The sequence below is a fragment of the Chiloscyllium plagiosum genome, chromosome 21 (genome assembly GCF_004010195.1).
Source record: "Chiloscyllium plagiosum isolate BGI_BamShark_2017 chromosome 21, ASM401019v2, whole genome shotgun sequence".
In the NCBI taxonomy this organism is placed as follows: Eukaryota; Metazoa; Chordata; class Chondrichthyes; order Orectolobiformes; family Hemiscylliidae; genus Chiloscyllium; species Chiloscyllium plagiosum.
The window spans coordinates 23946765-23973008 of NC_057730.1; the positions used below are offsets into that span (position 1 = coordinate 23946765).

The 26244-nt window shown below is 40.6% G+C and overlaps 1 protein-coding gene across 1 annotated transcript in view; it reads left to right on the plus strand.

The window, feature by feature from the left end:
• LOC122560664 (ankyrin repeat and fibronectin type-III domain-containing protein 1-like) overlaps window positions 1–26244 on the plus strand; it is an 868051-nt gene that overhangs the window by 177558 nt on the left and 664249 nt on the right. The window contains exon 4 of the mRNA XM_043711556.1: window positions 891–1120. Coding sequence (XP_043567491.1) covers window positions 891–1120 — 230 coding nt within the window. The remainder of the gene's footprint in view (window positions 1–890; window positions 1121–26244) is intronic.

The following is a 26244-nucleotide window of genomic DNA, read 5'->3' on the forward strand; positions in this document are numbered from 1 at the left end:
TCTCTCTCCACACTGTACCAAAATAGTGCTCAAGCTCAGATGGGTATCCACCCCATTGCATCAGCATGATCTTTGTCTGTTTCTCACTGTAGACTGCAACAGTTTGAGTAAAATTATTAGATGTCAGTGGCCTAACTAAAAAGTTCTTTTAAGAAGGATCTAATATTTAAGTTTATAATTTAAGTTAGATGGACCACTACAATGTATCATTCACGCATGGTATACTATAACAAATTACATTTCTCACACACACTGATTGTAATGTGCTTGATAAGGTAAGAAATGGAGCAAGAGTAGACTATGTGGCCTCTGAACCTGTTCCACTTTCCATTATGACCTCTACTTTCCAACTTGTTCTTTATATTTCTTGGTTCCCTGAGATTTGGATGCTGTGACAGAAATGTTCATGCAGCATTACACTCTTAACTATATCTGGCTTATTACCGAATCTAATTTTGTGGCTGTGAGATATTTTAATGCAGCAAAATAACCAGACTAATTCAGTTAATTCATTGCAAGTTTCAATGTGACAGAATGATTGTGTAAAAATCGAGCTGCACCTGGCAAAAAAAATCCAAGTTAGGATGGTGTATGGCTTGAAAGGGAAATAACAGGTGACAGTGTTGCATGACATCACTGATTACTAATTGTTCTGCCACTATGTACCAGTGGTGGAAGGAATGAAGATTTAAGGCAGAATCTTTTGCTTTATTTAAAACTTCTGAATCTGTGGCTTTATATAGGAGATAATTTTATCTGGATGAACCAGTCATTCTATGCAGACTGCCTAATAGTCAAAAAAAAAGTCACTGAGTAGCTGTCATAAATAATACATTTTCCCTGTTTCTGTGAAATTATACTGATGACTTTTTAATTGATCATCTCATTAGAGAAGACCTGGAGAAGAGAGGATGATGAGGATGAAGTCACTGAAGATACAAACAAACCGTGGAATTTGGGAACAGAAATCAATGAATCACCCTTCACATACTTCAGATCCAGATCTGTCTATATGAGGAAGAGTATATCAGTGGATGAGCATCTTGGCTGGTTGGAGTATTCACAGGATCCTTCAGAGAGCAAAGTGGAGAAAGTGAAGGTCAATCTCAGAAGAAAATTTGTGAGTAAGATTACTTTTGATTTGTTGGTGTCAGTTAAAAAAGCTTTCGCATTACAAATTGTGTAAACAGAGATGGAAAGTTATGGATGAAAGGAATAGGCTGCAGAGGCATGTGTCTGGTAATATAAGTGAGATTGGAAAGAGAAGTGGTGAACGTGTGGTGTATAAACACCGGCATGGAGTGTTCGAGTCAATGAATACATACAGAAAAAAAAGAAAATGTTGAAACGTTATTACCAGTGATTGGAATATGGTGCACAATTGAAAGTTGCAGTATATGTGCTTGCTAAAGGGAAACCTATGTTTTTTTCCTTCTCTTCAAGAAATTAAGAATTAATATGCAAGAAGTGAACTGTGTTTGTTGCATTTCAATTCACATGTGACTTTAGAATTTATGGTTTTGTTAGAATCGTCAAGTTTAGAAGTTGTGCTGTGACTATACGATATTCATTTGTCGCATTTCTAAATCATATTTTGAAGTATTTAGGGGTTTGATTGTAACCTATGCCTCACTTTTTCGGTTAAGTATAAGTAATATTTTGTTCAGTCACTGAGCAGTCCAATATGGTATAGAATTATTGCATACTGAGTTTTGAATACTTAGGAAGCATGACAAATTAGGGAAGAATCTGAATTCTTCATGTGAATTGTTGATCACCATATTCATTGCATTTGCTTTTGCAATTATTTCTCTCTAAATTCCACAAAGGAATTAGTCTATAAATCATTATCCTTCCTATAACAATAGTGATCTCTATTCCTGCAATGCCACTTCCCTTATCGTGTGTTTGGTGCCTTCTATTACATCTGCTTAACTCACTTTGCTTAAAATACCTTAAAACTGAACCAATTTTGAATGACCAACAAAACCTGAAACTCGCACATTGTTCAATGAACATTGCTCCATTGGAACATACTCAGTTGACTTAACATGTAGTTATATACTTGTACTACAGGCACTATTGATTTTTTTTTTCAGATAGATGAATGAGTGATATCTTGAGCTAGGATGGAACTTTACATGTTCCCCATTAATTCAGAAGCAATGTTTTTAATGATTTTTCAGAAGCAATGGGATACATCACCTCCTTCTTGCTACAGTAATGTATGCATGAAGAATATATCACTCTTTCATTAATTATGGTATTCCAAATGTTAAGAGTATATCAGTCTACAGGTACTCTGTGTGTGAGGAATGTATCTACATCTCTCATTGTGGGATTTGTGTGTGAAAAATGTAATTTGTTAGATAGTTAGTTCTGAGTGATACATTGTAATGGTTCATCTAACTTAAATTACAAACTTAAATATTAGATCCTTCTGAAATGAACCTTTTGGTTAGGCAACTGACATCTAATAATTTTACTCAAACTGTTCTAGTCTACAGTGAGAAACAGACGAAGATCATGCTGATGCAATAGAGTGGATACCCATCTGAGCTTGAGCACTATTTTGGTACAGTGTGGAGAGAGATTTAGTCTGGTCAGAACATTATGGGCAGATGAGTTTGCCACACCACCACCTGAAGAGTGTTAATAGTTGAAGGTTAGATTTCCATGGTGAAAGCGAGGACTGCAAATGCTGGAGATCAGAGTTGATGAGTGTGGTGCTGGAAAAGCACAGCCAGTCAGACAGCATCTGAGGAGCAGGAGAGACAACATTTCAGGCTGAGCCTCCATCATTCCTGATGAAGGGCAATGTTGAGTCTCCTGTTCCTCGGATGCTGCCTGACTGACTGTGCTTTTCCAGCACCACATTCTTCGACTCTGTTGGATTTCTATACTTGTGTCAGGAGGTAGCTATACTTCAGAGAGCTGCTTGGCCAGTTAGATTGGTTGGCAGCTTTGTGGTCACAGTAGTGCCACTGGGACACTGGCCACTTCTGGGTCTCTGTGCAGTTTCACCATTCTAACTGCCTAATCCCACAGGATGATGTACTTAAATGAACGTCAGGAGGGATGGAGATGAAACATGGGAGAGGGGGCAGTGGTCTTAATGGAGAGGAAGGGGGCATGCGAAGGACCTTGACAATAGGTGATGATGCAGGTGAGGGGTGGGGGTGTGGGGACCTTGGAGGAGTTGCATGTGCTGACCTAGAAAGGGGGCTGTGACGGATGTGCCCAATCATCTATCTGTTCAATGTCCAAACAAAATGCTGATCTGCTACGCTTCCCCAACACTGTCTCCTGTTAGCTGAAAATGTGTGATCAGGCAGGAAGTGGCCCTTAAGTTTTTTTTGCTTTATTCATAGAATGAGGGTGTCACTGATTAGGCCTTAATTTATTGCCAATCCCAGAAAGCAGTTAAGTGTTAACCATATCGCTATGGTTCTGGAGTCACATATAGTTCAGACCACGGAAGGATGGCAGTTTCCTTCTCTTAAGGATATTAGTGAACCAGATGATTTTTTTTCCCCTTTTGATAGTTGACAATAGTTTTATGGTCTCTTAATTCAAGACTTTTTTTATTCAGTTCAAATTCCACCATCTACCATGGCAGGAATTGAACTGAGGTACCTGGAATATTACCTGAGTCTCTGGATTAGCATCCAGTGATAATACCACTAGCCCATGGTCAATAAATGGCCACATAAGGTGCTCAATTAGAGAGAGTATGGGCAGGCTGTCCTTGTCGCAGCAACTCCCTGGAAAATTACAAACTGGTCAGTGGCAGGTCAGAAAAATGGTGGGATTGTGACCTAAGGATTTTTAAAGGCTTCCTCTGCCTGATTGCCTGAAAATCTGTTGATGGGGAGTTATAAAATTCTACATGATTTCTAAACAATAGGATCCTCTTGTGGGATAAGTTGATAGAAAATGCAGTGACTGTAATCTGAGCTGTATTTAATGCCAACATTGGGGACTTGAATGTGAAGTTCTTCTTGTTGTAGCTTTGTGGTTTAGTTGTGCCCCATCCTCAAGTAAATCCAGGTTTGCTCTTCTCACCAGCATTCAGAACTGCGTACTGCTTTCAAAACAATAAAGGTCTACACCTAAAGCACTGCCACTTTAATAAAAAAAAGCAATATGTGTCGTACTGCTCATGAATAAAAAATTAATTATAGTATCACCTGTGACATTGGATAGTAGCAGGACTAGCATATCTTCTTACTAATTACCGGGTTTGACAATGTCATTAGGGGACAATTACTCTATGGTAGATAATAAAGCTATTAATGCCTCCGTGTATAGTTTCAAAAAGTTGTTTACCTCATAAATAAAAGTGGTCTTTTAATTTTGGAGGAAGGACACTGATCACAGCTGCAGTACCATAGAAACATGAGGCACTTAACTACTCTGCCTGTATTTTCACTGCATTTCAATTCAGCCACAGTCTCAGTTATTACCCACCTTCAAAGATTCAAGGAGAAGGATGAGACATGCAAAAATATATCTCATATTGCTGGTTTGAACCTGTAGTCAGTGTTTACAATGAAGAAACTGCTTTTTGGGGTAAGAATACACTCATTTTCACTCTTTGCTAGAGTACTCGGATAACCTTAATTAAGTTACTTTACATTGCTCCCATGTTTGGTCAGATGACTGCACCTTAAAATCTCTATATGTCTGAAAATGGAAAGCAATATTTTTGTACTTGCTGTTTATTGGGACCAGGCAGAAGACAGCTTCTTCTATTGTATTTTACTGTGAATGAAAGACCATGGGTATATATTGTTCTTTCATTAATACAGACTCTTGGATTAAGCAGATTCACACAAAAAGTATTGTAAGGTTGATACATTAGCTCATGGATTATTTTGATTATTGAGTTGTTGGATTTCCATTATCTTTTCAATTTATTTATTTTTCCTTTGAATTTATCAGTCAAATATTCAGATTGGGGAGCAGGGATGTTTGTGAACTGCAACATCTTAAGATGGTGCTTTATGTGTAACATTAAGTAGTTTACAGAAATGTAGTGGGTGGGAAGAAGGGCAGTGTTTATGAAATGTTTTAAAGATTAAATAAAATTAAACCTCATATAGCAAGTAAGGAGAATAATTAGCAAGCAAAGGACTCAGAGTTCAGATAATTGGCAAGGAAACTGAACGTAAATGTTTATTACTCAGTATATTGTTTATGATATGAAATTTGTTGCCTGAATGGGTGGTGAAAGCACTTTCACAAATAACTCAAAACAGAACAGGATTAATACTTGAAAAAGCAAAGGTTCCAAGGTGAAGGGGGAAAGAACAGGAGAATGGAGCCAATTGGATATCTTTTTCAAAGAGTCTGTGGACTAAAGGACTGACTCAGTTCATGTGATTGAAGGAACAGTCAGATGGGTGTATACTCAGTAGTGGAGAAATGCAGTGAAGTACAGTGGTTAATTTGTAATGTGATGGCTGTGAAGTAAAGGCAATAATTTCTGCTAAGCAAAAGGCTGACTGCAACAAGGTAGACTTGGAAATGTCAAAACTGTCTTGTAGGATGTGGGGCTGAAGAAAGTAGTGAAGTATACAGCATACGTGCCAATTGCCATCATTTCACAGTGCCTGGTGCGTACTGAGTGTAACAAGCATTTATGGACAAAATATTTATGGATGCTGTTTCCACACCAAGATTTCAGAATAACGTGTATGGTAAAGTAACCCCAAAATCATCAGTAAAATGAATTGTCCAACAATTAAGTTTATGAGAAAGCAATAACATGATATAAATATCTGAAGAAAAACACCGCCACCTTATCGGAAAAAGAAACATTCCTTTTGCAGAGCAGGATTTATGTTTTCATGTGCATCTGTTGTCTAGAAGAAAGCCTTCCTTATTTTTCATTTCTTTGAGTTTTTAATAGGGTTTCCATATTGCAGCTATTCATACCTCTAGGGGTTTTGGTACTTTAATGGGAGAATAACTGGCCTGCTCACTTTGGTTTGTTGTTATGTAGAAACATAAAATCACCTCTTTATCTTCATATTGATTTTAAATGCATCAAATTATTTTGAATCCGATTTACTAGCATGAAATTCCAAACATTTTTCAAGTCTCCTATGATAATTCCAGGGGGTTTCAGATGGAGCCCATAGGAAACCAATCTAAAGGTTTTTCTTTGGGGTTACCATTCAACTTAAGATAATAGATCAATAGGGTTTTGTGAAATTATAAGAATCATAATTTTTAGAGAAATGTCAACTCTTTTGCTGTGTGCAAAGTTGCATTAATAGTGGTGTGTGACGCATGATTTGCAGATTTCGTGAGGAAAGAATGTTGGCCAGGACTCAAGAGAACATTCAGCTCTTCATTACTCGCCATGATATTTTCTAAATCCGTTTGCAGCTCGGTTTCAATTTTTTATCTGTATGACATTGCCTTCAACAAAAGAAAGTTAAATTAAGAATGTTACCAACTGAACAAGAATGAGACTGAACTGGAGAAATTTATTTCCACAACTTGATGTTTAAAGTTCAAATTAATCAAGAACTGTAGCACAAAATTAGTTGAAAGTGAATTGGTAACCCATTTTGCACCGTGTCTGATTGTCAGTTTGAAAAAGTTGGTTTGCGTGATAGTTTAGGTAGTGTTCACAACTTTCTGTAGTTTCTTTCGGTTTTGGGAAAAGCAGTTGCCATACCATGCTGTGATGCATTCAGACAGGATGCTTTCCATGGTGCATTTATAAAAATTGTTAAGGGTCTTTATAAACATGCTGACTTTCCTTAGCATCTTAAGGAAGTAGAGGCGTTGCTGTGCTTTCTTGACCGTAGTATCAACATGGGTCGATCAGGACATATTATCAGTGATGTGTTATTTAAATGTGTTGGAGACAGGATGTTGATTTGGGAGCATATTTTCTGGCTAAGCTTTCCTCCAGATTTCAATAGTGTATGGAGCTGGATATTTTCAATTTTTGTTCAGATATAATTTTGCAGAGCCTTGTTGTTAAGTTGGGAGGCTTTGCAGGTCTTTGTATATGGGGAGGTACAAGTTGTTGCTGATGAGAATTATTTCTCACCATGTTGCTGTAACCTGAGAACAAGATCATAAGACCAAAAGCTGTATGAGCAGAATTTATGCCATTCAGCGCATTGAGTCTGCTCTGCCATTCAATCATGGCTGATGAGTTTCACAACCCCATTCTCCCACTTTCTCCCTGTAATCTTTGATTCCCTTGACAATCAAGAACCTATATATCTCTGTCTTAAATATACTCAATGACCTGTCCTCCACAGCCTTCTGTGGCAATGAATTCCACAGATTCAGCACTCTTTGGCTGAAGAAGTTCTCCTACCCTCCATTCTAAACAGTATTCCCTTTACTCTAAGACTGTGCCTTTGAGTTCTGGTGTCTCTGCTAATGGACACATCGTCCACTCTGTCCAGGCCATTCAGTGTTCTGTAAATTTCAATTAGATCCTTCTTCATCCTTCTATACTCTATAAAGTATAGATCCAGATTCCTCAAACGTTCCTCATATGTTAAACCTTTCATTCCTGAGATCATTCTCATGAATCTCCTCTGGACCCGCTCCAGTGCCAGTGCATCTTTCCGGAGATATGGTTCCCAAAATTGCTCACAATACTGTAAATGTGGTCTGACCAGAGCCTAATATAGCCTCAGAAGTACACCACTGGTTTTATATTCTAGTCCTCTTGAAATAAATGCCAACATTATATTTGCCTTCCTAACGACCGACTCAACTTGCAAGTTTACCTTAACAGAATCCTGGACTAGGACTCACAGGTCCCTTTGCACTACAGAATGTTCTCCCCATTTAGAAACAGTCTATGCCTCTATTCTCTCTAGCAAGTGCATGACCTGTCCTCCACAGCCTTCTGTGGCAATGAATTCCATAGATTCAGCACTCTTTGGCTGAAGAAGTTCTCCTACTCTCCATTCTAAACAGTCTTTCCTTTACTCTAAGACTGTGCCTTTGAGTTCTGGTGTCTCTGCTAATGGACACATCGTCCACTCTGTCCAGGCCATTCACGTTGCCCACATTGTATTCCATCTGACACTTCGTCAGACATTCCTAATCTGTTTAAATCCTTCTTCAGCCTCCCCGCCTCTCAATACCACCTGTCCCTCCCATCTATCTTTGTATCATAGAGACATAGAGATGTACAGCATGGAAACAGACCCTTTGGTCCAACCCATCCATGCTGACCAGATATCTCAACCCAATCTAGTCCCACCTGCCAGCACCTGGCCCATATCCCTCCAAACCCTTCCTGTTCATACATGCATCCAAATGTCTCTTAAATGTTGTAATTGTACCACCCTCCACCACTTCCTCTGGAAGCTCATTCCATACACGTACCACCCTCTGTGTGAAAAAGTTGCCCCTTAGGTCTCTTTTATATCTTTTCCTTATCATCCTAAACCTATGCCCTCTAATTCTGGAATCCCCGATCTCAGGGAAAAGACTTTGCCTATTTATCCTATCCATGCCCCTCATAATTTTGTAAACCTCTATAAGGTCACCCCTCAGCCTCTGATGCTCCAGGGAAAACAACCCCAGCCTGTTCAGCCTCTCCCTATAGCTCAAATCCTCCAACCCTAGCAACATCCTTGTAAATCTTTTCTGAACCCTTTCAAATTTCACAACATCTTTCCGATAGGAAGGAGACCAGAACTGCATGCAATATTCCAACAGTGGCCTAATCAATGTCCTGTACAGCCGCAACATGACCTCCCAACTCCTGTACTCAATACTCTGACCAATAAAGGAAAGCATACCAAACGCCTTCCTCACTATCCTATTTACCTACGACTCCACTTTCAAGGAGATATGAACCTGCACTCCAAGGTCTCTTTGTTCAGCAACACTCCCTAGGACCTTACCATTAAGTGTAAAAGTCCTGCTAAGCATTGCTTTCCCAAAATGCAGCACCTCGCATTTATCTGTATTAAATTCCATCTGCTACTTCTCAGCCCATTGGCCCATCTGGTCAAGATCCTGTTGTAATCTGGGGTAACCCTCTTCACTGTCCACTACACCTCCAATTTTGGTGTCATCTGCAAACTTACTAACTGTACCTCTTATGCTCACATCCAAATCATTTATGTAAATGACAAAAAGTAGAGGACCCAGAACCAGTTCCTTCAACTAGATGATTCATGTAGAAAGTGAAAAACTGTGGTCCCAACACTGATTCTCATGGAACACCAGTAGTCACTGGTTGTCATCTATCCCCACTCTCTGCTTACTGCCAGACAGCCAAGCTTATATCCATGTAAGCACCTTGCCTCTAACAACATGGGCTCTTAACTTATTCAGCAGTCTCCTGTACGGCACCTTGTCAAAGGCCTTTCAGAAATCCAAGTATATCGCATCCATTGGTTCTCCTTGGTCTAACCTGCTTATTACTGGGTGTAACTGAGGTCACAGTATAGAGGTTCATCCCAAAGAAAAGAAAGATTATCCGGGGTTGGGGGGGGAGGGGGGGAGTGGGGAGGGGCGCGGAGGTGGGAATTAGACAGCCATGGCTGACAGAGGAAGTCGGGAAATGGATCAAAGAAAAAGAGAGAGCCTATGAAGTGGCCAAGAGCACTGGGAAATCAGAAGGTTGGGAAGGCTACAAAAACAAACAGAGGATAACAAAGAGAGAAATAAGGAAGGAGAGGATCAAATATGAAGGTAGGCTAGCCAGTAATATTAGAAATGATAGTAAAAGTTTCTTTCAATACATAAGAAACAAACAAGAGGCAAAAGTAGACATTGGGCTGCTTCAAATTAATGCTGGAAGGCTAGTGGTGGGAGATAAGGAATTAGCTAAAGAACTTAAGAAATACTTTGTGTCAGTCTTCACAGTGGAAGGCATGAGTAATATCCCAACAATTAAAGAGAGTCAGGGGTCAGAGTTGAGTATGGTAGCCATTACAAAAGAGAAAGTGCTAGGAAAGCTAAAAAGGTCTAAAAATTGATAAATCCGCCTGGCCCTGATGGCTGCATTTTAGAGTTCTGAGGGAGGTGGTTGAGGAAATAGTGGAGCCGTTGGTTGTGATCTTTCAAAAGTCTGTGGGGTCAGGAAAAGTCCCAGATGATTGGAAAATTTCTATTGTAACATCCTTGTTCAAGAAAGGATCAAGACAAAAGAAGGAAAATTATAGGCTGATTAGCCTAACCTTGGTTTTTGGTAAAATTCTAGAATCCATCGTTAAAGATGACATTTCAGAATTCTTGCAAGTGCAGGGTTGGATTAAACCAAGTCAGCATGGATTTAGTAAGGGGAGGTTGTACCTGACAAACCTGTTAGAATTCTTTGAAGAGGTAACAAGTAGGTTAGACCAGGGAAACCCAGTGGATGTTATCTATCTAGACTTCCAAAAGGCCTTTGATAAGGTCTCTCATGGGAGGCTGCTGAGCAAAGTGAGGGCCCATGGTGTTTGAGGTGAGCTAATAGCATGGATTGAGGATTGGCTGACTGACAGAAGGCCAAAGGTTGGGATAAAATATTCTTTTACAGAATGGCAGCTGGTGATAAGTGGTGTCCCGCAGGGTTCAGTGTTGGGGCTGTAGCTGTTCACTTTATATATTAATGATCTAGATGAAGGGACTGGGGGCACTCTAGCGAAGTTTGCCGATGATACAAAGTTAGGTGGACAGGCATGTAGTACTGAGGAGGTGGGGAGGCTGCAGAAAGATTTAGATAGTTTAGGAGAGTGGGCCAGGAAATAGCTGATGAAATTCAACACGAGCAAATGTGATGTCTTGCACTTTGACAAAAAGAATACAGGCATGAACTATTTTCTAAATGGTGAGAAAATTCATAAAGCCGAAGTACAAAGGGATCTGAGAGTGCTAGTCCAGGATTCTCTAAAGGTTAACTTGCAGATTGAATCCGTGATTAAGAAAGCGAATGTAATGTTGCCATTTATCTCAAGATGGCCCCACACTGCAGGAAGGACATGCTGACACTGGACCGTGTCCGGTGGAGATTCACACAGATGATGAGTGGCTGAGGATCCTGGGATTGTATTCACTAGAGTTGAGAAGGTTGAGGGGTGGCGGGGTGGCGGGGGTGGGGGGGGGGGTACCCAGGGAGATAGTGAGGAAAGTGATCAATGTGAGACTGGTGCAGTTGAGAAAATAAGCAATTCAAACAATCAGGGCAGGCAGGGACAAAGCAGAGAACAAGGCAGGACTGATAAATTAAACGCATTTATTTCAATACAAGAAGCCTAACAGGGAAGGCAGATGAACTCAGGGCATGGTTAGGAACATGGGACTTGGATATCACAGCAATTACAGAAATATGGCTCAGGGATGGATAGGACTGGCAACTTAATGTTCCAGGATATAAATACTTCAGGAAGAGTAGAAAGGGGGACAAGAGAGGAGTGCGAGTGAAGGTTTTGATAAGAGATAGTGTTACAGCTGTACTTAGGGAGAATATTTGCGGAAATACATCCAGGGATGTTATTTGGGTGAAACTGAGAAATAAGAAAGGGATGATCACCTTACTGGAATTGTATTATAGACCCCTAATAGTTAGCGGGAAATTGAGAAACACATTTGTGAGCAGATTTCAGTTATCTGAAAGAATAATAGAGTGGTTATGGTAGGGGATTTTAACTTTCCAAACATAGACTGCAACTGCCATAGTGTTAAGGGTTTAGATGGAGAGGAATTTGTTAAGTATGTACAAGAAAGTTTTCTGATTTAGTATGTGAATGTACCTACTAGAGAAGGTGCAAAACTTGACCAACTCTTGGGAAATAAGGCAGGGCAGGTGACTGAGGTGTCAGTGGGGGAGCAATCTGGGGCCAGTGACCATAATTCTATTAGTTTAAAATAGTAATGGAAAAGGATAGACCGGATCTAAAAGTTGAAGTTCTAAATTGGAGTGAGGTTCATTTTGAAGGTATTAGGCAAAAACTTTCAAAAGCTGATTGGGGACAAATGTTCGCTGGTAAAGGGATGACTGGAAAATGGGAAGCTTCAGAAATGAGATAACAAGAGTCCAGAGACAGTATATTCCCCTTAGGATGAAAGGAAAGGCTGGTAGGTATAGGGAATGCTGGAATGCTGCTTTGATGGAATGAAACCCTTAAATACTTTCATCCACCCCTTTATCAAAGCATCGCGCTCTCCATGGGTTGAATCTTCTCCTATCTGCTCACTCCTTTACCCCCACCCCAGCAGTCCTGTCTTCAACATTTATGCCACCTTTTCCTAGTACTATCAGTTCAGAGGAAAGGTCACTGAACTCAAAACATTAACTCTGCTTTCTCTGCACAAATGCTGCCAGATCTGCTGAGTTTCTCCAGCAATTTCTGTTTTTGATTCAGTCTTTCAATTTGTCCCATCCAGTGGTGAAGAGTAGCATCTGCTGAGCAGAGGCAGACATCTGAACAATGTGAGCAAAGAGATGGGGAAATAAGCATAAGAAGGCTCCAAATTCTCTATATTATGCAATCTTTCCCAGCAGTATTTGTTGTTTTGCCAACCCTCACTTCCTATTCTCCTGTGTTTTGCCATTAAGTGTGATAATGTTGCTCTTTTAACAAGATTATTTTGTCTTTGGCATTTTTTCAGAGATGTCATAAAGACACAGACTCCAAAAAGTCTGTTTGAAGGGTTTTAGGGCCAGTTTGATTATAGCTAACAGATACTGCCTCAGACAAAAAGGCGTTCAAGTTTTTGAAAAAAAAACCGCTTGCACAATGAAGAGGGAGTGGCCAATTCTCTCAGCTCAGCTTTTCTCTGGTTTGATTTGGTTTTGGTGGTCTGGCTCTTCACTGATAGCAGTCAGGCAATTTTGAAGCTGCTGGACCCAAAGAAGCAGGTCCATGCTAATCCTCTCTCTGTGACAACCCTCTTGTAAAACCTGTGTTTGATTTTTCCTTTGGTGCCAAGGGGCGTTTATGGGGATTGTTGTAAGTATTGGGAACATCATCATTAAGTTGGTATAATCTGTTGGGTTTTCGTATAAATTAAGTTATTCTGTATTCTGTTCTCTTTTGTTTGTGTTTCATTCAATAATCTTATAAATAAATTTGGTTTTGTTTAAAACTAAAGGTTTGATCAGCTGCATCGCTCCTGGGGTATCCATGTCACACCTGCTTAAAACAACTAGCAAAGTTGAGTCTGGGTTATTTTCTTGAAATGTTTTGAGGAGGTCTGGCCTGGTTCATAACACAAGAAATGGAAACATGCAGGTCAGCCCAATTACAAGCTGGATGTGTTGCATCTAAACTAGAATGGTTCAATATCCTTATTGGAAGTTTGTTCGTGCTGTTGGGGAGGTTTTAAGCTCATTTGGCAGGGAGATGGGACACAGATGTGAAGTTGGGAGTAAGTCTAATCAGATATAGAAAGAAGCCTGGGACAGTCCAGCAGGTGGAGAGGACATGTGCTTGAAAAGGCATATGGGCACTCCAGAATGCGAAATTGTATCTCTTTTAATGCAACAAAGTTGACTTGTAAGATGGATGGATTTAGAGTGTTGATCAGCACTCTATGGGTAAACGATCAGCACTCTATGGTTGCAATTACTGAGACATGGTTGAAGGAAGGGTAGGATCGGCAGCTCAACGTTCCAGGGTCTGAAAGTTTCTGATGGAGAGGATGTAAGAGAAGTGTGAGCATTACATTATTGATAAAGGAAACCATCACTGCGCTAATGAGAGAGGATGCCCGAGAAGGGTCTTTAAATGAGGCATCTGGGTAGAGCTTAGAAATAAAACAAAGGGTGTTACTTTGCTAGGATTATACTACAGATGTCCCAGCAATCAGAGGGAGCTTGAAGAGCAGGCAAATCGCAGAAATATATGAAAGAAATAGGGGTTTCTTTAATATTAACTGGGATTGCCTTAGCGGGAAAGGATTAAATGGAGTGGAAGTTTGGAAGTGTGTCCAGGAGACTTTTTTTTGCTAGTACATAGATTGCCCACTAGAGATGGGGCAGTGCCAGACCCAATCGTCGGCGATGAAACTAGTCAAGTAGTTGAAGTTTCAGTGGGTGAGTAGCTTGGGGATAGTGACCATAAGTCAGTAGGTTTCAAAGTCAGTATGGAAAGGATAAACATGATGCAGAAGTGTCTAAATTGGGGGAAGGCAAATTTCAATATCCTTATATATAATCAGGCAAACATACATCGTGAGCAGCTGCTTGCAGGTAGGTCTACATTTAGAAAGTGGGAGCCTTAAAACTAGTGTAGTGAGAATTCAGGGCCAAAGTTTTCCTCTAAGTTTGAAGGACAAAGAAACAAGTCCAAACTATCGTGGATGTCAAAGGATATTAAGACTTTGATAATGAAAAGGAAGGAAGCATGTTAACAATGGGGGAGGCCCTTCAAAAGTATAGTGTAGGGAGTTGCTTAAAAAAGAAATTAGGCAAACAGGGGCCACAAAATATCTTTGGTAGATAGGATTAAGGAAAACCCCAAGGCATTTTATAAATATTTTCAGAATAAGAGGATTACCAGCGAAGGTGTGGGGCCTTTTAGAGACCGAAGGGGCAATCTGTGCATGAGACAGAGGATGTGGATGAGATCTTTAATGAATATTTCTCATCCGTATTCACAGAGGCGAAAGACATTGTACCTAGGGATTTCAGTTGGGCTGGTGAGATTCTAGAACATGTGTAAGATTTATAAAGAGGAGGTATTAGTTGCTTTAGCAGTCTTAAAGGTGCATAAATCCCCACGGCCTGATGTAAAACATGACTTGCTGCTATGGGAGGTAAGGGAAGAGATTGTTGGGGTCCTGTTGGAGATATTTAATGCTTCACTGACCACAAAAGAGCCAGATGATTAGAGCATAGTTGATGTGCTTCCTTTCTTCAAGAAATGCAGCAGGGATAGGCCAGGTAATTGCAGACCATTAGTCTGGTGTTAGTGGTAGGGAAATTATTGGAAAGAATTCTGAAGGTTAGGATGAAAACACTTGGAAAGGGATGGATTTATCAACATGGATTGGTTTGAGGAAAACTTGTCTGACTAATTTAATTGAATTTTCTGAAAAGGTGACTAAATATATTGATAAGGGTAGTGCAATTGATGTGGTTTACGTGGACTTCAGTGAGGCCCCACATGGAAGACTTGTCCAAAAGCTAAGAGCCCCTGGGATCCAAGGTAAGTTGGAAAACTGGATACAAAATTAGCTTACAACTAGGAGGCAAAGGGTGGTGGAGGAAGGTTGTTTTTGTGATTGGAAGCCTGAGACCAGCAGTGTTTCACAGGGATCGGTGCTGGGATTAATGCTTGTTGTTATGTATATTAACGACTTGAGTGTGAATGTAGAGGGTATAATGAGTAAGTTTGCAGGGAACACAAAAATTGTTGGTGTTGTTGATAATGGGGAGGATGGTCTCAGGCTACAGAGTGAAATTGATCAGGTGGTGGCAGATGGAATTTAATCCTGATAAGTCTGAGATGATGCATATTGGGAGGCCTGTTTCAAATTATGAGAGACATAGACAGTGTAAATCATGAGAAACTTTTCCCAATGGCAAATTAATCTAAGATCAGAGTGTACAAGTTTAAGTTGAGGTGTATGTGGTTTAGAGGAGATCTGAGAAAAACCTTATTTTTTCATTCAGAGTGTGGAAGAAATATGAATGTGCTGTCTATGAGGCTGGTGAAACAAGTACCTCACATTTAAGAAGCATTGGGCTGAGTACTTAAAATGCAGGTAAATGGGCTTAGAGTAGTTTCGTGTTTGTCGGTTGGATAGACATGGTAAGCTAAAGGGCCTAGTTCTATGCTCTATGTCACTAAGTGCAGCAACTTTGTCTGTGCTTTATTGCTTAACATTTCACAATTAATCAGAAATATAAATACCTAAGTAACCACCCTTTCTGCTCAAGGGAACTCCTATGAGTTGCTTCCCCTGTGGCTGAGGATGAGGTGATTTATTATTGCTTGTTTAGGACTTAGATGCACATGGCAATTCACCTGGGTGTGAGGGGGCACTCATGTAGGCACTGACAGTTCTGTGATTTAAGCCTTGGTCACAGTGCTTGACTCCATAGATGCTTCATTTGTCTGAGGGGCTAAGGTGATGGGTAATGATAATGGAGCCCCAATCACCATCTGCTGCCTCCTCTGCCCTTTCATGGCTCCCTTCACCATTGGAACGGACACCACCTGGGACATTGTTGGTATCTACTCCATGTCTCTTTTACCACTGACTCATTTGTACTGTATCCTTTGCATATCAGTTCTTTGTTTCTGTATTGACTTTGAGTGATGCCATACATAACTCTCTCAGAGATTGGTTACACTTTCAGTGATGGAGCTTATGCATTCACACTATCGAATTGTTGTGGAGTACATGAGATGAATAGACTTGCTCATTCTCCAAAGTCTGTACCATCTCGGGTAACTTCAGCATGCTGATTCTTTTGGTATATCTTCCTGTTTTGTTTTGACTCCCCAGGCTGTGTACCTCAACTCTGTTGAGTAGGGTTGTTTGTTCTGCATCCTTTATGAACTGGTTACAGTTGATTCAGCATTTTGAGTCCTCCAATTCTGATAAGATGAGTGTTTCACTCTGTGCCATTATTTTTAATACAAAGGCAAGGACTCACTCAGGGTCAGGTATCTGTGCTGTCGGAGGGTACATTAGTAAAATGTGTTGCCGCAAGTTCTTAAGTGTCATACTTATTGTGAACTTTGTCATTGTGTAGACCCTTGACCCTTTACAGAGGGTCTTGTGTGGCGTAATAAATGGTGATAAGAAAATCAGGACAGTAAACAAAAATGTCTATTACCTAAAGGAATGAGATGACCCTCATTTCACAGGGAGCATTCTCATGCACGCTAAGCCTGAAGATTTGGAAATGCGTTCCTTCTATCAATGACAGATTCTGTTTCTCCATGCACACTGTCCCTCTGATTTGATAATTTGTCACATCAAGAGTCCGCTGCTCAGAATCAGTCAGCAATGTGAATTATGGTACCCCATCGTCCAGGGGTGCCCTATTGTTAACCCTGATGTTTAACTTCTCTTTTGGTCTACCAGATAAAGTAAGATGGGTTAAGACAATGTCAGTTTTGGTTACCACTGCCAACTTTCCATTCACTCATGCTGCAGCAGTCTGCACTTCATCCTCCTGATCAACAGGTCCTATGCCTTTGAATCATCAAGATTACTCAGCACACATCCTTCCCATAGTCAGGAGACCTCTGAGTCATAGAGATATACAACACGAAATTGACGAGACAGTCCAACTTGTCCATGCTGACCAGATATCCTAAATTAATGTAGTCCCACTTTGCCAGCATTTGGCTCACATCCCTCTAAACCCTTTCTATTTATAAACCTTTTCAGATTCCTTTTAAATGTTGTAATTGTACCTGCCTCCACCACTTCCTCTGGCAGTTCATTCCATACATGCACCATCGTCTGTATGAAAATGTTGCCCCTTAGATCCCTAAGTGCTTTTATCAGGCACCTTTCCTTCATTCTGATGACTCCTGAGCATGATGCATGCCATTTGGTTCTTTCTTTGAATTTACATTTCCAGACCCGAGAAGGTAATTGAAGACTTTCCAGTTTTGCACCCATTTCTTCTCCATTACTCTGCAGCTGAACTTGTCTGCCACCTTAGCCATGCTTTCTGAGTTAGTCTTGCAGGCATTCTATTGCCACTGGCACAGAACAGGATGTTTTGGGCCTGACTCACTGCCTTCATTTGAATCTCATGTGATGTGTTGGAAAACCAGGGGTCATCCTGTCACAGTGGACTTCCCTATCAACTTGTCTTCTGTTCAGATCTTCCTTCGGTTTTTTGGATGAATGGCCACTTTAGCAATGGCTGATTCCCATCTTTTGAATTGGGTTTGTGGCCTCCTTGGTCCAACCTCCTTCCTAAGTCTGCTAATTGGGTAGCAAATGAGATTCTGGGCCAATTACGTGATTTACAAATGGTAATTGCAATGAGTGCTCATTGATCTAATAGTACGTGGTCAAGAACTGGAAGTCAGCAGAGTGATAGGGTTCCGCTAAAATTGAAAACCTTTTCTCATCTTTTGCGTAATGCAATGATGGATCTCCAAAAAGGAAACAGACCAAGCTTCTGATGTAAGTTTGAACTTTTACACAAAAGTAGTGAGGTATGCTAGTTAACATTAAATCCTGTTTTGCTTTGCAATTCTTAGACATTTCACTTAAAAATACGGGAATACGCTAGAATATAATATTGTTCACAAAATAATTAAGGAGAAAATCTTGGTCACTTCTTTTTTACCTGAATGTAAAATCAGAATAAATCAGAACACGTTTTGTCATGGATCTCTTTCCTGTGGTACCAAAATATATCCGAGTGGCTGACATGATTCTAATTGATTAAGTCCACAGACAGAACTGAAGGAGATTGATGTTGACAGTTGCTCTCCAGAGGGAGGCAGTAATTTGCTGTGTTAGGTTCCCATCTATCAATTTATAGTATTTTATGCCTGTTTGGATGATACATCTCTTATTGTTCTGTTTATTGGCATGTTTTCATTATTCAGTTTCTACTGTTCGATGAAGGTTCTCTCTCTCTTTCTCTCTCTCTTTCTGTCTCTCCTCTCTCACTCTCTCAACTGTTTAACTCTTCAATATCTGTCAAAATATTCTGCAATTTTATCTTTTTTTCTGCTACAAGTACCTAATGCTGGGGTTACAGTTTAATTGGCAGTGATAACCCTTTGTTATACTTCAAAATTATAACAGTGAGGAAGCTCATTCAGCCTGACAAATCCAGTCTTCCACGTAAGAAAATAATTCTAATTACACTTAGAGTCATAGAATCATAGAGATGTACAGCACAGAAACAGACCCTTTGGTCCAAAGCGTCCATGCCGACCAGATATCCCAATCCAACTAGTCCCACCTGCTAGCACCTGGCCCATTTCCTTCCAAAACCTTCCTATTCATATACCCATCCAGATGCCTTTGAAATGTTGCAATTGTACTCGCCTCCACCACTTCCTCTGGCAGCTCATTCCATACATGTACCATCCTCTGCGTGAAAAAGTTAGGTCTCTTTTATATCTTTTCCCTCTCACTCTAAACATATGTCCTCTAGCTCTGGACTCCCACACCCCAGGGAAAAGACTTTGTCTATTTATCCTATCCATGTCCCTCATGATTTTATAAACCTCTATAAGGTCACCCCTCAGCCTCTGATGCTCCAGGGAAAACAGTCTGAGCCTATTCAATCTCTCCCTATAGCTCAAATCCCCCAACCATGGCAACATCCTTGTAAATCTTTTCTGAACCCTTTCAAGTTTCACAACATCTTTCCGATAGGAAGGAGACCAGAATTGCATGCAATATTCCAACAGTGGCCTAACCAATGTCCTGTACAGCCGCAACATGACCCCTAACTCCTGTACTCAATACTCTAACCAATAAATTAAAGCATACAAAATGCTTTCTTCGCTATCCTATCTATCTGCAACTCCAGCTATGAACCTGCACTCCAAGGTCTCTTTGTTCTGCAACACTCCCTAGGACCTTACCATTAAGTGTATAAGTCCTGCTAAGATTTGCTTTCCCAAAATGCAGCACCTCACATTTATCTAATTTGAACTCCATCTGCCACTTCTAAGCCGATTGGCCCAACTGATCAAGATCCTGTTGTAATCTGAGGTAACCTTCTTCACTGTCCACTACACCTCCAATTTTGGTGTCATTTGCAAACTTACAAACTATACCTCTTATGTTTCCATATCTTTTTAATCCTCTTTTCAATTTTATCTTTCCAGCCGATAAGCTGGGTGCTATTTGGTACCTTCACTACTAATGTTCCAGTTGGATCTTGCCATTTTCAATGTTTACTGAACTTTTTTGGATGAATGCTATCTGCCTGCCCAAAGTTGGTGGAGTCCTTCTTTATAACTGCAGATTGGTGGCATTATCCAGTCTTGACTGCAATTTTGCTTGCAATATAAGTGAAAAAACTCACTGTTTACACTAGACTGAATCAGACCAGAAGTAGAGATTCTGAATTTTTTTCTTCATTTTTTCTTGTGATTTTTGACAGAGTGGGAGTGCTCATGTTCATGTGACTCAAAAAAAAAGTTCTCTGAAATTCCTCAATAGCTAGCAGATTGGGAGTTTGGTTGATGTAGAGATTGGGTGATGTCGAGATTGTGTTACAGCCCTGTATGACTCTGTGGCCATAGTCAATGACCAATGCCCTGCTAAAGTGGACTTGATTGCCAGCTAGATGTCCATACATGTGGAAAATTATCTCTTGAAAGATCTTGATACAAAATTAAAAATAATGGTGACTTTCATTGGCAAAGAATGATGATTTAGCTTAGTAGGCAGTAAGCCTTGGTGTAGGAGGCTGCAGAGATTTCTGACTGTAACCTATCTATTGAGTGTACTGTGCAGTATAAGGTTAACGTCAGATCTCACCTAGAATGAGGTGAGGTCTGACATGTGTACAACTCTGGGTACCACATTCTAGGAATGTTGTAAATGCATTGGAGAGCATTGAGAAGCAGTTTTAAAGAATGGTTCCAGGGATGAGCAACTCAGTTATGTGGATGGATTTAAGAAACTGGAGAAAAGGAAGCTAAGGAGTGATCTTATTTTCAAAATCATGAGCTAGTTGGACAGAGTTGGTGGAAAAAACTGTGTTCCTGCTTGTAAAGGGAAGAAGAACAAGAGGGCTTAGATTTAAAGTGATGTGCAAAAACAAAAAGTCATGGTGAAGTGAGAACAGACGATTTCACTCAGTGAGTAGTTAGAGTATGGAATGTCTGGAAGTGTTGTAGAGATAATTTAAATTGAGGCAGTCATGAGGGTTTTGGATGATTATTTGAGTTAATGTAATATGCAAGATTATGGCAAAAAAGCGAGAGTTTGGCAGTTGGAAACAATGCTCATGTAATGAGCTAATGCAGGTAAAATGGATCATGTGACCTCCAACACTGTTACACTTCTGTTCATCTTTTTATCCCCATCCTCTGATTTTATGATGGAGGAAAAGCCATTGATGAAGTTGCTGAGAATAATTGGGCCTAACAAACTGAGGAACTGAAGCCTTATGTTCTGGAACTTGCCGCACTGCTATCTTAGCACTGTTATAAATTGGCACCTACCTGGCCATATGAAAAAGTGCTCAGGAATGTACTTTACACAAAAAAACAAGTCCAAACTGGTTAATTACTACCCTATCAACCTACTCATTAGTAAAGTGATGGAAGAGGTGATCACCAATGCTATCAAACAAAGTTTATTTTATAAATAATCTGCTCAGTGATGCTCTATTTGAGTTCTATACTGAAATAACTGACCTCCAACAAGACAACTATATTCTTTGCCCTGCATATTGCTCCAGCCAGCAAAGATTTTTCCCTGATTTCAATTGACTTTAGTTTGCCAAGGTTCCTTGATTATTCAGTCAAATGATGCCTTGATGTCAAGAGCAGTCACTCTCAATTCACCTCACCTCTGGAGTTCAGATCTTGTGCCTATCTTTGAACCAGTGCTGTAATGTGGTCAGGAGTTATGTGGTCCTGGTGGAATCAATAGTGAGGGTCACTGAGCAGGTTATTTCTAAACAACTGATGCTTGATAACATTGTTGATAACCGCTTCCAACACTTCACAGAAGATCGAGGGTAGACTGATGGGGTAGTAATTAGCTGGGTTGGATTTGTTCTGGTCTTTATGTAAAGTACGTGACTGGACAATTTCCACATTGCAGCTGGATTGGAACAGCCTAGCTAGGAGCAAGCCAAGATTTAGAGTGCTCACCTTTAGTATTATTGCCTAATTATTGTCAGAACCTTTGCAGTATCTGGCGTCTTCAACCATTACTTTCTAGCACATGGAGTGAATATAATCGGTTGAATGCTAGTATCTCTGATGCTGGAGACCTGGGGGCACTGTTGCCAGCAAGATCCGCACATGTCTTGTCCCTGAATGACCTTGAGGTGGTGGTAGTGAGCCATGTTGAATAACTACAGTCTGTGTAGGGGCAACCAAAATGCTGTTAGGAGGGTTGCTCCAGATTTGACCTAGTGACAATGAAGGAACAAGAATATAGTTTCAAAAATAAAAGCTTATTTAATCCAGCAATTGATGATTTGTGCCTATCCTCTTAATCTTTCTTCTGCAGCATTCGTTTTAAGCCTGCAAGGTCAATCTTGTATCCCTTTCTCACCCTCACTTCACATTATTCCACAATTAATGATTATTTACATAAAAAAGAATGGGTAAATTTTCTTCAGAATGTCCTTTGTATAGAATTTTTCTTAAAAACATTTGATTGATAGAATCTCATATCCACTCTCTCCACAAGAGTCACTGTTTAAACACTTAAAGTATTTTTACCCGTTCCCTACCCTTTTCCTAATGTATTAACTTCCAAATCTAAAACACATTTCCTAATTGTGCTTATCAGAATATTTTGAAATCAGTTGATATTGAATACTCATCAGGAAGATTGGTACGTGAACTAGACATGACTAGTTTCATATTCTTTGGAGCATCCAAGAATGACTTCTTTTCAGAGTATCATAGTAGTAGAAGCAGGAGTAGGCCATTTTGCCCATCAATCCTGCTGTCATTCATTAAGATTATGGCTGATCTATCCATCATCTCAGTCCTCCTACCTGCATTATTCCCATATTCCTTACTTCCCCTACCCTTATCCTTAATGCATCTACTATAACTTCTGCCATTTCTTTCAGCACTCTGGGATGCATTCCATCAGGACCAGGTGACTTATCTACCTTTAGAACCCTCAAGTTTGCTCAACACTACCCCTTTTGTGATAACAATTAAATTGAGGTCTACACCTCATCCTTAATCTCATTCTTTGGCAGGTTAAATACATCTTCCACTGTGAAGACTGAGACAAAACAGTTATTCAAGGCCTTGACCTTTTCAGCATTACCTAATATTAATACTTCTTTCTTATCCTGCAAGGGTCCTACGTCCACTTCAGCAACTCTTTTCTGTTTCTGTTTCATATAATTAAAACTTTTCCCACATGTTTTATATTCTGTGCTAGTTTGCATTTATAATCTATTTTACCTTCCTTGGTTTTTTGCTTCATAGCTTTTTATTGCTTTTTAAAGTTTTCCCAATCTTCCTGTTTCCCATTGTACTTGGCTACTTTGTAAGCATGATCTTTTAGTTGGATGCCTTCCTTTATTTCCTTGGTCATCCAAGGCTGGCTCTTCCTACCCTTTGTTTTTGACCAGATTATACTTTCCTTGGGCACTGTGAAAAATCTCTTTGAAAGTCTTCCACTGTTCCTCAACTGTTTCATCATATAATTTGTGTTCCCATTCTAATTTAGCCAACTCTTTCTTCATCCCATTATAGTCTCTCTAGAGTCGTAGAAGTGTACAGCACGGAAATAGACCCTTTCATCCAACTCATCCATGCCGACCAGATATCCCAACTCAATCTAGTCCCACCTCCAGCACCTGGCCTATATCCCTCCAAACCCTTCCTATTCATATGCCCATCCAGATGCCTTTTAAATGTTGCACTTGTACCAGCCTCCACCACTTCCTCTGGCAGCTCATTCCATACATGTACCACCCTCTGCGTGAAAAAGTTGCCCCCTAGGTCTCTTTTATATCTTTTCCCTCTCACTCTAAATCTATGCTCTCTAGTTCTGGACTCCTCTGCCCCAAGAAAAAGACTTTGTCTATTTATCCTATCCATGTCCCTCATGATTTTATAAACTTCTATAGGATCACCCCTCAGCCTCTGATGCTCCAGGGAAAACAGCCCTAGCCTATTCAACCTCTCCCTATAGCTCAAATCTTCCAACCATGGCAACATCCTTGTAAATCTTTTCTGAACCTTTTCAAGATTCACAATATCCATCTGATCAAGATCCCATTGTAATCCGGAGTAACCTTCTTCACTGTTCACTACACCTCCAATTTTGGTGTCACCAGCAAACTTACTAACTATACCTCTTATGCTCACATCCAAATCATTTATATAAATGATGAAAAGTAGTGGACCCAGCACTGACCCTTGTGGCACTCCACTGGTCACAAACCTCCAGTCTGAAAACAACCCTCCACCACCACCCTCTGTCATCTACCTTTGAGCCAGTTCTTTATCCAAATGGCTAGTTCTCCCTGTATTCTGTGAGATCTAACCTTGCTAACCAGTCTTCCATGGGAACCTTGTCAAATGCCTTACTGAAGTCAATATAGACCATGCCCACCATTCTGCCCTCATCAATCCTCTTTGTTACTTCTTCAAAAAGCTCAATTAAGTTTGTGAGACATGGTTTCCCATGCACAAAGCCATGTTGACTATCTCTAATGAGTCCATGCCTTTCCAAATATATGTACATCCTGTCCCTCAGGATTCCCTCCAACAACTTGCCTACCATTGACATCAGTTCCCTGGTTTGTCCTATCCACCCTTCTTAAACAGTGGCAACATGTTAGCCAACCTCCAGTATTCTGGCACCTCACCTGTGACTATCAATGATACAAATATCTCAGCAAGGGTGCTAGCAATCACTTCCCTAGATTCCCACAGAGTTCTAGGGTACACCTGATCAGGTCCTGGGGATTTATCCACTTTTATGTGTTTCAAGACATCCAACAATCGACTTTGTTTTAAAACTTTGGGCATTCAAATAAAGTGACCCAATACTCATTGACTCTTTAAAATCGAGCAATCTCCCCATCTTTTGCATATGATTCCTTTGCCCACTTTTACTTTTTTCTTTCTAACTTTTGTTCTGGTCACTGCATTGCTTCCTTCTGCCTTTCTGCTTGGACTCCCATCCTTTTGCCATTTTTGTGTACCCTTCCTCACAATGTCTCTGTTCATAGAATCCCTAGAGTGTGGAAACAGGCCCTTCATCCCATCATGTCCACACTAACCCTCTGGAGAATATCCCACCCAAACCAATTCCCATACCCTACATTTACCCCTGACTAATGCACCTAACCTACACATCCCTGAACACTATGGCCAATTTAGCATGGCCAATTCACCTAGCTTGCACATCTTTGGTTTATGGGAGGAATCTGGAGCACCCGGAGGAAACTCACACAGACACAGGGAGAATGTGCAAACTCCACAAGGTAACCCGAGGCTGCTGTGCTAATCACTGAACCACTATGCTGCCCTGTTCATGGCATCTACCTTTACATCAGCTGCTGCATCTTCTGATCTGACGCTCTAGTCTTTCCAACAGCTTGAGCAAAACTTGTCGCAAAGATATTGGCTTCACTCAAGTTCAGATGTAAGCCGACCATTTTGTACAAGTCCTCCCTTCCAGAAGAGAACCCAATGATCCACAAATCTGAAACCCTGCCCCCGTACCAGCTCTTCAGCCACACATTTGTGTGCCATTTCTTTCTATTCTTGCCCTCACTATCGTATGGCACAGGCAGCAGGTCCTTATTTTTAGCTTCCTTCCTTACTCCCTAAATTCACAGTTCATGATCTCGTTCCTTTTCCTAGCTATGTCATTGGTCCCGATGTATACTACAACTTCTGGCTGTTCACGCTCTCCTTTAAGTCTTGATCTGAGACATCTCTGACCTTGACACCTGGGAGGAAACATACCACCCGGAAGTCTCATGTCTGTTCCTCTAACCAATTAATCCCTCATCACTGTCACTCTTCACTTTTTGCCCCGTCCCTTCTGAGCCACAGTGCCAGGGGCCTGGCTGCTGTGGTTTGCCCCTGGTAGATGGTCCCCTCCCAACAGTGTCCAAAATGGTATACTTGTTATTGAGGTGAACCACCAAAGGGAACACCTGCACTGACTGCCTATTCCCTTTCCCTCTCCTGACGGTTACCCTGCTACCTCCATTTTCTAACCAAGGTGTGACTAACTTCCTGTAACTCCTCTCTATCAACACCTCAGCCTCTTGAGTAATCCGGAGTTCATTCAGCTCCAGTTCTAGTTCCCTAACGCAGTCTGTGAGGAACTGAAGCTGAGTGCACTTCTTGCACGTAAAGGCAACAGGGACACTGGTAGTGACCCTGACCTCCCAGATCTTGCACGAAGAGCATGGAACCTCTCTAGTTTCCATCCCCACTGCTCTTAAAAAAAGAGAGAAAAAGCAACCTTACCTGAGCCTTACCGTGATCCCTTCTCACCAAAGTTTTCCAACACAAAGCCTTGGTACTTTTCCTTACATGGCCCTACCCCTCAGCACGGTCGCTCCAAGGATGAAAATCTTTCTTGGCTTCCTCAAAGAGGCTTCTGTTTTGGTTAGAGGATGTGTGGGGC